The sequence below is a fragment of the Crocuta crocuta genome, unplaced genomic scaffold (assembly GCF_008692635.1).
Source record: "Crocuta crocuta isolate KB4526 unplaced genomic scaffold, BGI_CrCroc_1.0 scaffold134, whole genome shotgun sequence".
Taxonomy (NCBI): Eukaryota; Metazoa; Chordata; class Mammalia; order Carnivora; family Hyaenidae; genus Crocuta; species Crocuta crocuta.
The window spans coordinates 2887534-2904449 of record NW_027530183.1 but is presented as its reverse complement, the minus strand read 5'-3'; the positions used below and the strand labels follow the sequence as shown (position 1 = coordinate 2904449).

General features: G+C 38.5%; 1 protein-coding gene across 2 annotated transcripts in view; it reads right to left on the bottom strand.

The window, feature by feature from the left end:
- The window catches only part of HSD17B11 (hydroxysteroid 17-beta dehydrogenase 11), a 38238-nt gene that overhangs the window by 5878 nt on the left and 15444 nt on the right, over nucleotides 1-16916 (bottom strand). For both annotated transcript variants that reach the window (XM_077765136.1, XM_077765135.1), the window contains exon 5: nucleotides 12258-12395. In XM_077765136.1, coding sequence (XP_077621262.1) covers nucleotides 12258-12395 — 138 coding nt within the window. The remainder of the gene's footprint in view (nucleotides 1-12257; nucleotides 12396-16916) is intronic.

The following is a 16916-nucleotide window of genomic DNA, read 5'->3' as shown; positions in this document are numbered from 1 at the left end:
AACTAGATTAAGACTGACAGATTCACTTCTAATCTTTAGAAGTCTTGGGGAAAAAGTCAAATACCGTTATACAAGTTTTATTATACACGAAGACTCTTTAGTGAACAATTTCTAAAGTGTCAGAGAAAATTAAAATATAAAAATGTGCCCAGTTCAAGGTCCTTGATCTCTATATGGAACCCTTACATTTACTAGGTCTTGATTTAATTTTTGGTTTTGTTACTTAGTTCTATGCTGCATTTTCACTGTCTAAACACCCTGTCATATGCACTATGTGGTCCCTAAAAAATGGCCTTTGTTATCTGTGTGTTAGAACACATGTGTTTAGAATGGTGTTATACAAGGGGTGCCTGGGTGGCTCAATTGGTTAAGTGTCTGACTCTTGGTTTCAGCTCAGGTCATGATGTTGTGGTTTCGTGAGCTTGAGTCCTGCATCAGGCTCTGCACTGACAGCATGAAGCCTACTTGGGATTCTCTCTCTCCCTTTATCTCTGCCCTTCCCATGCTCTTGCCCTCTCTCTCTCAAAATAAAAAAAAAAAATTTAAAAGTGGGGGGCACCTGGGTGGCTCAGTCGATTGAGCATCTGACTCCTGGTTTCCACTCCTGTCATGATATCACAGTTTCTGAGTTCAATGCCCAAATCAGGCCCTGTGCTTGCAGTGGGGGCCCTGCTTGGGATTCTCTCCCTCTCTCTCTGTACCACTCCTGACTGTGCTTTCTCTCTCTTTCTCTGTCAAAATAAATACATAAACTTAAAAAAAAAGATGGTGTTACACAATAACTGGTTGTCAGTTTTTAACATTTTATTAATGACTTAGAAGAAAAGGTACATAATTAAATACACTCATGAAATTTGCCAACATCACCAAACTAAGTGACTAACATTTTGGGGTGGCAGAGTTTAAATATGTGTGACTAGTTAAGAGAAGTGAGACAAAAAGAATTGGATTGGAGTCGTTAGGAACAAATACAGAATAGTTCATTCAGATAGAAAACATGCAGTAAAACAGGGGCACGTGGGTGGCTCAGTCAGTTAAGTGTCCAACTTCGGCTCAGGTCATGATCTCATGGTTTGTGGGTTTGAGCCCCATGTCAGGCTCTGTGCTGACAGCTAGCTCAGAGCCTGGAGCCTGCTTTGAATTCTCTGTCTCCCTCTCTCTCTGACCCTCCCCTGATCACGCTCTCATTCTCTCTCTCAGAAATAAACATTTTAAAAAATTTAAAAAAAAGAAAACATATGCAGTAAAATAAAATTAGGACAGTTGAGAAGTACAGTAGTGTGCTTATAAGGGAATGTGCTCTAGAACACTGTGTTCACCCTAGACCCTGATGAATTACATACAAAAAAAGTCTGAAGATGCAATAGGAAAGAAAATATAATAATAAAGGTGATCGCTTTTGGCCCAGAGGAGGCAACAGAAGCTTGAAGACTAAGCAATCCGTTAGCCTGTGGCAATAGGCAAGGTATTAGATATTAGGGCAATAGGGCAATAAATCTAGGAAGTGAAGGATGCTTGTGCCTTGAAGTATCCAGAAGGAAAGTCACTTTCTAGCATATTGCTACCAGACTTCACTATTCCCAAGCTCCATGAAAGCTCACAAACACCTGTGTAAACAGTATGACATACTCCCTCATTCACACAGTGGTCTTGTGAACCTATCAATCAAATGGTGTTGCACTGACTAAACTTTTCTTAGTGTATGTGATCTCTGTATCCAAAGTTTTAGACTCTGCAAGAAAAAATTCGTTAAATATAATGGCTAACGAATATCATGATTTTTAAAAGACCAAAAGAAAAGGCTTCTAGAAAATCAATTTCTTGGCAGAATAAAGTCTTAATCATTAAAATATCAGTACATGGAAAAATGTTTTCCCATGACAGTCTAACGTTAACAAGAGTTGCAAATCCTATGAAATAAATATTCAATGACCAATTTTGTAGAAACTATTAAAAAATATTTCAGGCATACCTGTTAGTGTGGAGTAGGAGAATGCACGTGGGGCATAGGAATACTTAGGGACATAGGGTGTCTTCAGGTAGAAGGACTATGTTTGATTAACTACCACGTAAGTAGCTGAGTAATTTGGGGGAATATATTTCTACTCTTTATAAAGTTTAGACTTTTTTGTTTTTGTGTTTAATCTGAAAAATGGGGTTAATGGAGTGGTATGCTAGCAAATGTTTCACAACTGGCTCTTTAGGGCACAGAGTTACCTGTTTTGTACCATTTATTTTCTGTGGTGGCTGATTTTAAGCTATTAACGTGGTGTCCCTGAATGACTATAAGCTGGCTTTAGCACTCCACTGGTAATGTGCATGGAAGTACTTTATACATTAATATGATACAAATGTTACCTATCACCTTCTAACATTTTCTTTTTTATGGTACTAGCCAACAAAAACTAGTATCTTTCTGTAGCACACACAAACACTAAATTTTTAAAGGCAAATTTTAATGCATATTTTATGGAGGAGGATAGATGTTTTTAAAAGGATATCAAACAAAAATAAATCTTGACTGTCAAAAAAATTGATCAGAATATCTAATTACATTTAACTCATACATTCAGATTATGCTACATTGTTTATATCACTAATTGACGACAGGTAACTTAAATGAGAGAAAAACATTTATTATTTATTTATTTATTTATTTAAAAAAAATTTTTTTTTAATGTTTTATTTATTTCTAGGAGAGAGACAGAGAGACAGCGTGAGCAGGGGAGGGTCAGAGAGAGAGGGAGTCACAGACTGAAACAGGCTCCAGGGTCTGAGCTGCCAGTCAGCACAGAGCCCGATGCGGGGCTTGAACCCACGAACCGCGAGATCATGTCCTAAGCGAAAGTCGGACGCTCAACCGACTAAGCCACCCAGGCGCCCCAAACATTTATTTTTTAAAAGAAACTTAATTTTTTTTTATTTGTGAAAGAGAGAGAGAGAGAGAGAGAGAATCCCATGACCCTGGGACCATGACGTGAGTTGAAATCAAATGTTAGATACTCAACCGACTGAGCCACCCAAGTGCTCAAGGGAAGAACATTTTATGAAAAGTTGTTCATATACCTAATGATAGAGCTCCAAAATACATGAAGGAAAAATTGATGGAATTGAGAAAAGACACAGTTTAAAAAGATGAATTGGAGACATTAATTTTACTTTCAACAATGAATTGAACAATTAGATTAGCAAAGAAATAGAAGACTTAAAACAAAAGTATAAATCACTAGACCTAATAGCATCTGTAGAACACTCCACCCAACAACAGAAGAATTCATAATCCTCTCAAGGATACAAATAGTGCCAAGGACAGACTACATGTAAGACCACAAAAGAAGTCTCATTAAATTTAAAAAGACTAAACTCATACATAATATGTTCTCTAACCACAATGGATTATGATCAGAAACCAGTTAACAGAAGGAAAACTGGAAAATTCACAAGTATGTAGAAATTAACCAATGGGACAAAACAAAAGCAGAAGACATTAGGAAATACTTCGAGATGAACAAAAAATCCACAACATACCAAAATTTATGGGATGCAGCAAAAGAGTGCTCGGAGGGAAATTTATAGTTTTAAATGCCTTACATAAAAATTATAGCTGTAAATGACTACATTAAAAATAAATCCCAAGATCTCAAATCCATAACCTAACTTTTCACCTTAATAAACTAGAAAAGAGAACTAAACCTAAAGCAAGCAAAATGGAAGAAATAATGATTAAAGCAGAGATAATTAAATGGAGAACAGATTATAGTAGGAAAAAAAAAATCAATAAGACCAAAAGTTGGCTCTTTGAAAAGGTCAACAAAATTGACAAAACTTTTAGCTAGACTGACTGAGAAAAAAGAGAAGACAAACTATTATGAAAATAAAAACATTACTGCCGAGTTTATTAACATAAAAGTGTATATAAGAGAATACTATGAACAACTGTATGCCAACAAGTAGGTGACCCAGAAGAAATATACACATTCCTGGGAACACACAAAGCACTAAAACTGATTCAAGAAAAAAAATCTGAGCAACCTTTAACAAGAGATTAAATCAGTAATGGAAAAACCCCCAGCAAAGAAAAACCCAGGACCAGATGGCTTCATGAAATATGCTACTCAATGTTTAAAGAATGAACACTGGCCCTTCTTAAAGTGTTTCAAGAAGTTCTCTTTTTGAGCTAGGAAAAGCTCTATTTTTTAAAAATACATTTTTATATTTCAAAATACATTTTGTATTTCAAAAATACAATATTTTTAAAAAAATAGAACTCTTCCTAGCTTAGTCTATGAGGCCAGAATTACCCTGTAACTAAAGCTGGACTAAGGTATCACTAGAAAATTACATAAACAATATCTCTTGTAAATATAGATATAAACATCCTCGACAAGATCCAGCATCAAACCAAATCCAGCATCACAGTAAAAGGATTACTCTTACCAGGGCCAAGTGAGATTTATTCCAAGAATACAAGCTGGGTCACCATATAAAAATCAATCATTTTTATACCATATGATACCATATGAAAAACTCCACATGATCATCTCAGTAGGCACAGAAAAAGCATTTTACAAAATCAAACAGGCTTTCATGGGGGAAAAAAAGCACTCACCCAACTGGGAATACAAGAATTTCCTTAAGCTGATTTCACAAGCACTATATAATGCAGCCTGGTTTGTGTAAGTAGAGTGGAATAAAGAATAGGACTTACAAAATATGAAAAGATGACTATTAGCCTAACAACCAAAAATATATTAATATAATACAGAAGTACTTTTTTCCTCTCATCATATAGACAAAGATTAAAGTGTGCTAACTTTCAAAGCTGGAAAAGGTAAGGAGAATGAATGGTAGCAGGATAAATTAGGACAATGCTTCTAGAGGGCAATCTAATAAATCTACCAAAATTAAATAAGCTCAAAAAAAATAGTAAATAAGTTTCTACTCTTTGATCCAGAAATTCCATTTCAAAAAAAAAATCGTAACAAAAAGGTTGGAAAAGTGAGCAAAGACATATATGCACATATACATATATACATACCTGTATAGACATAGACATACACATAAAATGAATATATAAACACATAACATATATATCTATACATGCACACACAAATAGGATATGCANGAAAAGTGAGCAAAGACATATATGCACATATACATATATACATACCTGTATAGACATACACATAAAATGAATATATAAACACATAACATATATATCTATACATGCACACACAAATAAGGATATGCATTTATTATTATAATAATGAAAGATGAGAGATCTGAATGTCAATCAATTGAGAAGACATACACCCAAAATTGTTAGGCTAACATTAAAAAGCTGAAGTAGGGTAGCTCTTTATATATCAACATGAAAAGCTGATAATAGCTTATTAAGTCAAAAAGATAGCTTACAGAATAGTATGCTTCCACATACAGGAAAAAGAAATGCATTAAATCTTGAAGTGTACGTTTTTATACTGAAAAGTTATAACTGGAAATCTATTCTTTTAATAAAGTGTTCAACTCTGGTAGAGTAGGATCTTTGAAAGGGCTTTACATTATTTAAATTTTGTTTATAATCATTATACACTATCAGAAAAGCAATAAAGATATCTCCAATGAAATATTTAATACACATTTTAAGTATGTTTCTCAGGACAAAATCCTCAATTAAAAGTTTATGTAAAGTGGGACACCTGGGTGGCTCAGTTAAGCATCTGACTTCGGCTGAGGACATCATCTCATGGTTTGTGAACTCAAGCCCCATGTCTGGCTCTGTGCTGGAGCTTCCTTCAGATTCTCTGTTTCCCTTCCTCTCTGCCCCTCCCTGGCTCATGCTCTCTCTCTCTCTCAAAATAAATAAATAGACATTGAAAAAAATTAATAAAAATGTATGTAAAGAAATAAAGCTAGGAATAGCAGCGAATTTGGGCTTGGGGAGCTAGCAGGAATTCCAGTCTGCCACTTTCAGGCTGCGTGACCTTGAGCAATTTTCTTAACTTCTCCAACTTTCAGTTTCTTTGTTCATAAAATGGGCATTTTAAGACTTATCTTGCTGATAAGGATTAGAGCAAAGATAGGCACACTATGTCCTGGGGCCAAATCTAGTCCTCCTAGATTAGAGATTAGAGATAGTTTATATAAACTATCTACATCTAGCGGGGTACTTGCTCTTTAGTAGGCTTTCAAAAAATGTTTTTAATAAAACAATTTCTTAATATCCAAGTTTATTTGATGCAAATAACTCTCAGCTGTCAAAAAAATTACTCAGAACACCTGATTACACTTAATTTCAATTAACTTCGATTATGATGAATTATAACTGTTACAGCAAACCAGTTTCTCTGCCATGTGTTAGATGTGCAGATATAAGAATCAATAAATGATATCTCTGATGTCTTTAAAAAAGAATGTAAATTCCAACATTAATATGACACAAATTCTTTGGAATCAATCATATAGAGTTTTGTTTAGTTTCCTTCTTTCAGAAAGGCCCTCATCTGTGTAAAAAAGGAAAAGGTTTGGCCTGAGGCTCAGTTCTGTTACTTATAGGGAAATTAATCACTCTAACCAAAGTATTGTCATGAGTTTTAAGAAAATTACACATTTTATTTAGTGTCCACAAAACAGAGTAAGATCCTGCTGTCTTCTAATTAGAAGAACTAAGTTTCTGGATTAAAACCAACTTCACTGTTGGCGTCCAATCTAGTGTCAGGTAATCTTCAAAGGGGTTCATGCGGCAGGGACCAAGACCCAGTCCTTTGCTAAACCAGGTTACATTCCTGTGATTGGCCTAGACTCCTGCCAACTTCTATTTTTCCAACCCCCGCCGCCCCCAGCAAGCTTCCCAATTATTTTTTATTATTTATTTTCTTCAATTATTTTTTTTTTAATTGTCACTAGAAGAGCTTTGCCATAGAGGGCACTCTTGCCCACAAGGAAAGTTGGTTTGTGTAGCCTTGTCCTGGGGCCAAGGTTAAAAAAAAAATCCAGCTATAAAGTTTTAAAAATATGGTACCTGTTTTTAACTGCTGAAAGACAGTCTGGGTGAAAAAACTGACTCAAAATATTGTATTAGGGTCCAATGAGAGTTTTCCTCCTGAAAATAATGAAACAATGGAGGAAACTGGTAAATCTTACCCTTTTTTTTTTGTTTTATTTATTTCTAGGAGAGAGAGAGAGACAGCATGAGCAGGGGAGGGTCAGAGAGAGAGGGAGTCACAGACTGAAACAGGCTCCAGGCTCTGAGCCGGCAGTCAGCACGGAGCCCGACGCGGGGCTCGAACCCACGAACCGCGAGATCATGACCTAAGCGAAAGGCGGAGCTTAACCGACTAAGCCACCCAGGCGCCCCTGGCAAATCTTATCCTTGAGGATGGTATTCACTTCTTCCTTTGACATTCCCTTTTAATTTTAATGAATTTCTTTTTAAAAACTTTGTTCTATTGAGTCACGATTGACACATCACATATCAAATGTAAGTTTAAGGTGTAAAATGTATTGATTTGATACTATTAGATATTGCAGTATGTTTACCACTCTGGAATTAGCTAATACCTCTGTCATATCACATGATTATTTTTTGTGTGTGTGATGGGAACAATTAAGATCTAGCCTCTTAGACACCTTGATGTTTATAATACAGTATTGCTGTCTACAATCACTATGCTGCACATTAGAACTCCAGGAGTTATTTATTGATTACAAATTTATATCCTAAAACAATAATCTCCCCAGTTTCCCCACCCACTGACCCTAGTACCCACCATTTTACTGTGTTTTTATGAGTCCGGCTTTTTTAGATTCCACACATAAGTGAGATCATACGGTACTTGTTTGACAGTTTAATTAAGTTTTATATTCTTTCTACTTCTCCTATCAGCTCTACTCCTGAGGACCCTGAAATAATTCGTCTTTTGTTTTCTTTTCAGAGTCCAATTAGGGTTTATTTGATTAATGCAGATGTGTTTAAACACTAGGTCTTCTGAAATAAATATGCTTTTGCTTTCCAATAAAATTGTATCTTAAAAATAGACCTTTAGGACAATTTGACAGATTCTTTGTAGGCCATTAGATCTTTGCATAGCTACCAAATTTCTTCTTGGATGTTGGATTTCTACTCTGTCTACCTGTGGGTAGACATATTTCAGTTAAGGTATATTTAAATAGAACCTGATATTTTCCCAAAGTGCCACAATAAATATTCTTCATTAATTTAAAATATATTTTTACCAAAGCCAGATGAATTGGGGGAAAGAGGGAGAAAATATGAGAAGGCAGAATGAAATTTAAAAACTGAATCTTAGGGGCACCACGGTGGCTCAGTCGGTTAAGCATATGACTTCAGCTCAGGTCCTGATCTCATGGTTTGTGAGTTCAAGCCCCGCATTAGGCTCTGTGCTAACAGCTCAGAGCCTGGAGGCTGATTCAGATTCTGTGTCTCCCTCTCTCTCTGCCCTTCCCCCACTTGCACTCTATCTCTCTAAAAAGTAAGCATTTGAAAATAAATAAAAATTGAATCTTATCAGCACGATAGATTCCAGTAAGTATGCAGATTTATCATAAAGATGACATTTCACAGCAGTGAAGGAAATGATGTATTATTTAAGAAATAATGCAAAATTATTCATTAACTATTTGGAAAAAACAAGCTAAAAAGTGTCTTTTTTTAATTTTAGAAAGAGAGAGAAGAGTGTGCAAGCAGGGGAGACAGGCAGAGAGAGAGAGAGAGAGAGAATCCCAAGCAGGGACACGGGGCTCGATCCCATGACCCTAGGATCATGCCCTGAGCTGAAATCAAGAGTCAGAGGCTCAACCTACTGAGCCACCCAGGCACCCCCTACCATGACCTTATTTCTTAAAGTAAATTTGTGTAGAGCAAGGCTCCAAATGTGAAAATCTTACCATAAAAGTACTAGAGGAAAAAATATAGGTGGGTATTATTATAAGTTTGGGCTGAAAAAGACCTTTATAAACAACTCACCAAACCTCTAGGCCATGATGGAAAATAAACTGAGAAGTTTTAATGTAAAACTAAATAAAAAGAAGTTTAAAGGCAAATAGCAAACTAGAGAAAAATATATGCAATGTGTATGACATAGAAGATAGTATCTTGAATGTACAATGAATTCATAGATATTAATTTTAAAACTCTATAGCTCAACAGAAAAGATGAGCAGAGGTCATGAAATAGGCAATTCACAAAAGGAGCCAAACTACTGGGTTGCCTGAATGGCTCAGTCGGCTGGGTATTTGGCTCTAGATTTCGGCTCAGATCATTATCTCATGGCTTGGGGGGATGGAGCCCTGTGTCAGGCTTTGTGCTGATAGCACGGAACCTGCTTGGGATTCTATCTCCCCACTTCTGCCCCTCTCTCACTTGCACAGTCTCTCTCTCCCTCAAAGTAAATAAATATCTTAAAAATTAAAAAAATAAAAGAAGTCAAACTACCAAAAAATAAACATTTAAAAAATTTTAAAAAGGGGCACCTGGGTGGCTCAGTTGGTTAAGTATCTGAATCTTGGTTTTGGCTCAGGTCATGATCTCACAGTTCACGGGCTCTGTGCTGACAGTGTGGAGCCTGCTTGGGATTCTCTCTCTCCCACTCCCACTCCCCTCCCCTGCTTACGCTGTGTCTGTCTCTCTCAAAATAAATAAATAAACTTAAAAAAAAGAAAAAAAGAAAAGAAACCTGACTGCCAAAAAACATAACAAAACACTTTAATTTAGCTACTAGGTCATCAGGAAACCAAGATGATCCTTCCTGTATGGAAAGGGCAGAACGTCACCAGAAGGCAAGCTGGTAAGGAAGTAGAAAAGTGGTGGCACTCTTCCTGCGCCGTGGGCACAGGTGCAGATTGGCACAACACTTCCGGGGAGGTTTGGTGCAGCACGTATGAATATTTAAAATGTGTATACCCTTTGACCCAGTAATCCCTCTTCTAAAATCTACCTGAAGGAGATACTACCAAAATGTGAAAATATGTGTGCACTGGTGATGAGGGAGCTTGGGGCAAGCTGAGGGCAAAATACAGGCTGGCACCCTCCCCACTCCCCAAGTGGAATATGTGTGATATTCCTCAGAAACTCCTGGCTACCTAAGAACAGAGAAAAGTGCTTGCCATGGTGACGTGGGAAACTAAGGCAAATGAAAGACTAAATTCCTTTACTGCCTGCAACCCACTGACAAGTCATTCAAACCAGCAGAGTGACCTCCCTCTATAGGGGCTCAGCTGCCTGTATGATGACAGTTTGCTAGGGGCAAAAGAGAACCTTGGCTTAACACTGTCTCAACCTCAAGGATCCTGTAAGTCTACTTCCTTTATCTCAACTGCCCCAAGATATATTTTGGTAATCATCCTCCAAGCTTATGGCCCCCTGATATACATCGGAAGGTCTCATGACTGGGGTTTTATTAAATGGTAGTAAGTGGTGTTTCCCTAGAAACAGCTAGCCCCTCAAGGTCCTGGAAACCTTGCTTCCAAAATTCCTTAGAGAGTTACTCTATCCTTGACCCCCTCCCAACCTGAGGGTTATAATGAGTTGCCTGTCATGACCCCATGCAGCCATTCCTGCTCATAGGTCCTGTCCCCATGCTTAATAAAGTCACCATCTTTGCACCAAAGATGTCTTCAAGAATTCTTTCTTGGTGGTCGACTCTGGACCCCATGAAACCCCATCACCCCAAAACATCATCACTAGGATGTTCATTAAAATCACTAATAGATACTACTCTTCAGACTAAGTAACCAACACAATTTATGATAAAGCTCTGTTATTAGTGACATGAAATGATGTCCATGACATAATGCTGAGGGAAGTAAGTAGTTTACTTACAGTTTTCAGAACCCCATGTGTAATATATGCCAGTTACATAAAATTTAGACATTTAAGCTGTACATAGAGAGATGTCCAGAAGGATGTTCATCAAAACATTAAGAGTAGTTTGCAGTGGATAGAAGGTTTCAAGGAAATTTAAAAAGAAACTTTCTTATTCATATTTTTCTGTATGCTGGTTTTTAAAAATTTGTTTTAATGTTTTATTTATTTCTAGGAGAGAGAGAGAGAGAGAGAGAGAGAGACAGCGTGAGCAGGGGAGGGTCAGAGAGAGAGGGAGTCACAGACTCCGAAACAGGCTCCAGGCTCCGAGCTGGCAGTCAGCACAGAGCCCGACGCGGGGCTCGAACCCACGAACCGCGAGATCACGACCTAAGTGAAAGTCGGACGCTTAACTGACTAAGCCACCCAGGCGCCCCTGTATGCTGGTTTTTAAATTATGCATCATGTTTACAAAGGTTATTAAAACTATTCCCAAAGAGGGGAAACATTAAAAATGAACTTCAGGAACACCTGGGTGGCTCAATTGGTTAAGCATCCGACTCTTGGTTTCGGCCCAAGTCATGATCTCATGGCCTCATGGGTTTGAGCCTCACATCAGGCTCTATGCTGGTAGCTCCGAGCCTGCTTGGGATTCTCTCTCACACTCTCTGCCCATCCTTACTCATGCTGTCACTGTCTCTCTCAAGATAAATAAATAAACTTAAAAAACAATTAACCTCTGAGCTGATCCTTTATAGTTTTATAAGTTTTTAAAAAATATTTATTTATTTTTGAGAGAGAGAGAGAGAGAGAATGCACACAGGGGAAGAGCAGACAGAGAGGTAAAGGATCCGAACAAAGGGGTCTCTGAGCTGACAGCAGAGAGCCCGATGTGGGGTTTCAACTCACAAACCATGAGATCATGACCTAAGCTGAAGTCGGATACCGAGCCATCCAGGTGCACCACATAGTATTATTTTTCAACGAAGTAAAGACTAGTGCTCACTATGGAGGATAATCTCTGGATTACCTATGATGCTTGTTCAACAGAGTTTCAAGGCCCCTTCCCCACCACTACCCTCTCCCAGCCAAACCCCAGCAATCAGCATCTCTGGGAGTGGGACCTCTATGTGGTTCCCAAGCACCCCTGGGAAAAGGTACGTATACTTAAATCAGAAATCCATTGCTCAGGAAAAGAAAAAAAGGAGGATTAGCACGTTCACCGGAGTTCCTTATATTTATGTTTACATACATTCTCTCCCTCTCTTTGCCTCGCCACCTGCCATCTCACAATCTACAGGAGCTGAAATTGAGATGAGCTAAGGGAATTGAATATCAGGTGTTTTAGGGATTAAAATAGTTAAGAAAACCCACGGAATGGCTGATATTCATAGCAATCACCAGTCCTTTTGTCTTCGTTTCTGTCTCAACTTACCTGGTACTTGCGTTTTTGATGAAGCCAGTGTTTATGAAATTAGGGCACAGACATGTTGTTTTGATTCCAGTTCTTTCTAAGGCAGCCAGTTCTTCAGTCAAAGCTCTATGAAATCCAACAGCAGCAAACTTGCTTGAACTGGAAATAAACAGAGAGAGGCCAGAAGACAATTCGAGAAAGCCAAGTTATCTATTGAATTCAGATGTCTGTTTTCTCTAGTTAAGTGTGACACTCTGCTGAGCCCCATGGCCGTCAGCTGAGTCTCAGTGTCCAGCCCAGACAAATCAGAATGTGCATTATAGATCCTCAGGTAAATTTAAAGGCATTGAAGTCTAAGAAGCATTGACACAGAACACTTATTGGAGTGAGAACTGAGTGGGTTAAAAGGTCTTGAATTCTCCTGGACGAGTTCCATTTTCCCTTCCAGCCTCCGCTTCATTTCCTCAAAGAGGCCTTTCCTGACCTTTAGTCTAAATTATTTCCATTATGTAATAATCTTCAGTTTTTCATGACAGCCTCTTTAAGATTTGTGATTAAATACTCATTTGGGTGAATTTTTTTTAAACATCTGTCCCTCAAACTTGTACTATAAGCTCTGTGACTATTTTGGTTTCCAATGAATCTCCAGGGCCTAGCACAGTGCTTGGCTTATAATAGTTGCTCAAAAAATATTTGTCAAATGAATGAATCAAAATGCAAAGCAATTCTTATTGTCACAGCTCCTACATTTGCCAAGAGAAAGCAAATTAATAATAATATAAGCAGACAATACTTTTCCAGTTAGTTTTTTTTAAAACCAGCTTTATTGAGAAATAATTTCATGTATCATATAATTCTCCCACTTGAAGTATATAATTCAGTGGTTTTTGGAATATTACTGACTTTTAAAAATTGTGAAAAAAGGGGTGCCTGAGTGGTTCAGTCAGTTAAGTGTCCGACTTTGGCTCAGGTCATGATCTCAGGGTTCGTGGGTTCAAGCTCCGCATTGGGCTCCGTGCTGACAGCTAGTTCAGAGTCTGAAGCCTGCTTCAGATTCTGTGTCTCCCCATCTCTCTGCCCATCCCCTGCTCACTGTCTATCTCTCTCTGTCTCAAAAAAATGAATAAACGTTAAAAAAATCTTGTTATAAAATTGTGTGAATATATACCTAACATAAAATTTGCCATTTTAACCATTTTTAAATGTGAAATTCAGTGCCATCAATTACTAGATTATTTTTCTTTAAGTCTGTATTTATTAGCAATTATACAAAGTAGCTGTAAATTCTTGCCAATTAACCTGTGTTTTGGAAAATATAAAGCTGTGGAAGGTTCTCTTTCAACTTTTTTTTTTTTAAACCTTAGACATATACCGAAGGCTTAAAAGACAAGATTGCTAGATTCACTCATAAAAAATGTAAATCTTAACTTGGAAAACAGCACAAAAATAATCATATGTAAAACTGATCACTACATGTCAGGCACTGTCCTGAGTTATTCCAATGTACTGCTGCATTTAATCCTCACAACAACTCTTTGAAATACGTATTCCTATGATCCCCATTTACCGAAAAGGAAACTGAAGCACCGTGGGGATTGTTGGTTTGCAATCTCGGGAGCCCCTTGGGCACAATCTGAAACTGTCTCCACACTCCCTGCACACAGAGGGCAGAGAGAAAGCAAAGGAAGAGGCAGTCCACTCCGGATTGGCATATGGCAGATTTAACAAACAAGTAAGGAACATACATGCAGAAGTCCTCAACAAAATATTAGCACACCACACTTCAACCATACATTAAAAAGATTAAGTAGGGGGAGCCTGGGTGGCTCAGTCGGTTGAAAGTCCGACTTTGGCTCAGGTCATGATCTCACAGCTCATGGGTTCAAGCCCCGTGTTGGGCTTTGTTCTGACAGCTCAGAGGCTGGAGCCTGCTTCCAATTCTGTGTGTCCCTCTCTCTATACCCCTCCTCTGCTCATGATCTGTCTCTCTCTGTCTCTCAAAAATATATTTTTTTAATGTTTTATTTATTTCTGAGAGGAGACAGCATGAGCAGCAGAGGGTCAGAGAGAGAGGGAGACATAGAATCTGAAGCAGGCTCCAGGCTCTGAGCTGTCAGCACAGAGCCCGATGCGGGGCTGGAACCCACGAACCGTGAGGTCATGACCTGAACCAAAGTTGGACATTAACCAACTGAGCCACCCAGGGCCCCACCTGTCTCTTAAAAATAAATAAATGTTAAAAAGAAAAAAACTGTTGAACCGTAACTCCAAACGAAATTCAAACTTTTTCCCCCAATATAGGTGATTAGGGCTATAGTAATTTCTTTTGCTGTGGAGGTAGCCATTCAGGACAGTGACAGCTATAGGCTGGATTACAGGGAAAAGAACCAGGAAAAGATGCCTCTCATTTCACTGTAACACTTGGGAGCCAGAGTGTATATGATTAGTTCCACTGAGGCAAAACATTCTGGAAGCTAAAAAGAGAGGTGGGACTTTACTATTTATGTGTGGTTATAGGAAAATAGAGTTGGAATGTAACACCTGTTATCGAACACTTATAGGATTCCAGATTCTATGCTAAGTGCATTCATTATATTATACAACTTAAGCTTTATGGCATCTTGATGATTTAGTTTAGTTGCTGTTGTTAGCCCATCTTNCCTAACTGCTTTCAGAATTCTCTCTTTGTCCTTGTATTTTGCCAGTTTCACTATATGTCGTGCAGATCGATTCAGTTTACGTTTGTGGGGAGTTCTCTGTGCCTCTTGGATTTCAATATCTGTTTCTTTTCCCAGGTTGGGGAAGTTCTCAGGTATTATTTGTTCAAGTACACCTTCTGCTCCTTTCTCTCTCTCTTCTTCTGGAATTCCTATGATATGGATACTCTTCCGTTTGATTGTTCAGCTTTTGAACTCTCCTTTCATGTTCCTGGACCAATTTCTCTCTCTTTTTCTCGGCTTCCTCTTTCTCTACAATTGTGTCTTCTAATTCACGTATTTTTTCTGCCTTTTCAATCCGTGCAGTAGCCAACGCCTCCATTTTATTTTGTGTTGCATTTTTTAGTTCATCAGTATTTGCAACAATAATGGCTCGGATGTCATCCAAGCCCTTTTGAAGCCCAATGAGTAATTTTATGAGTATTATTCTAAATTCTTGTTCAGTTATGTTGCTTAGATCGGTTTTGAGCAGTTCTCTAGCTGTTATTTCTCCCTCGAATTTCTTTAGAGGAGAGTTCTTCCGTTTCGTCATTTTGGCTAGCTTTCTTTCTCGTTAGTTTTAAAAGCTTGTGATGTGTTCTGCCCCTGTGAGTGCTGCTATATTAATATTAAAGGAGGCTCATACACTGTCCAGGGCCTGGCCGTTCAGGAAGTCTTCTTTTGAAGGGTGTCCCTTGGTCTCTCTTGTGACTTTGGTTTTATTTTATTTCTCTACTCGTAGTGATGTTTTGAACTCTCCACCATGTGCACTTTAAGTTTGTTCCTTGAAGTAGCCTGTGCCACAGGCGCAGAGGAGGCGGGCCGTCTCCTGTGCCTCACGCTCACTCCGTGCGTTGTTAATGATGCCACCCAACTTTGCAATCCCACAAGCCAAGGCACTTCAGGGCAGGGAACTGGTTCCTCCTGATGCCGACCGCGTCCCTGGGGTACCACCTAACCCGGAGGGAACTTCCACTGTCCAGTGCCAGACCGAGGCCACCAATCCACGGAAAGCCCCACAGTTAGAGGTGGGATATCTCTCCGAAAGCCCTGCTTCTTCGCGAGCGCAGACGGGAAAGCTGTTGTTAGCCCATCTTATGGGAGAACAAAATGAAGCATAAGAGAAGTTGAGTAGCTTGCCAAAGGTGACATAAAGTCAGTAAGTGATTGAATCAAGATTCATCATCCCATCCTGCAAACAACCCAAATGTAAACAGTAGTATGGATAAATACATTATTGCCTGGTCATGATGCAATACTGTGCAGGTATGGAAATGATTAAGCTGTAGCTACCAACAACAAGGATAAAGTTCACAAACATAGTGTGATTTCACGTATATGAAGATCAAAAACTGCCAAAATTAATCTGTGGTAATACAAGTCAATGGACGGGTTACCATTGAGAAGGAGACACTGGTGCTTGGGAAGAGTTCTAGAAGGTGCTTTTAAGGCCTTGTCCTATATTTTGACCTGCATGTGGTTAAATAGGAGTGTCCATTTTACAGTAACTCACTGAGCTGTCCATTTATGATTTCTGCATTTTTATAAATTTATGTTTATACTTCAATAAAAGAAGTTTATGTTTTAAAAAGCAGTATCTCAGTTGAATTGGCCAATTGTTAATAACCACCAATAAACACTGTTTTCTGCCAGGAGTCTTCAGTGTGTTTCTGTGGAAAACTCTACCATTGATCAGATCCTGAGCAAAAACAAGAGTCAACTGAACTGAAGACCATTATGGGCACTAAGGATCACAGACTGAGGAAGCTCAGCTGTTTGCGGCTGAGGGTCCAAAATGTCCCGCAAGGCACGCCAACAGCACATCTATACCAGAGCTTGCAGCGTACAAACCACTTGTGTGGTTGCAACCCTGTCTTCCAGCCCAAGGGGGCCTTTGTGTGAATCAGAAAAACCTACTCCTCTTCTCGAGCTGCTTTACTGCCATCTCCTGGAAGGTCTTTTAAGTTTAAATGGACCCGAATAC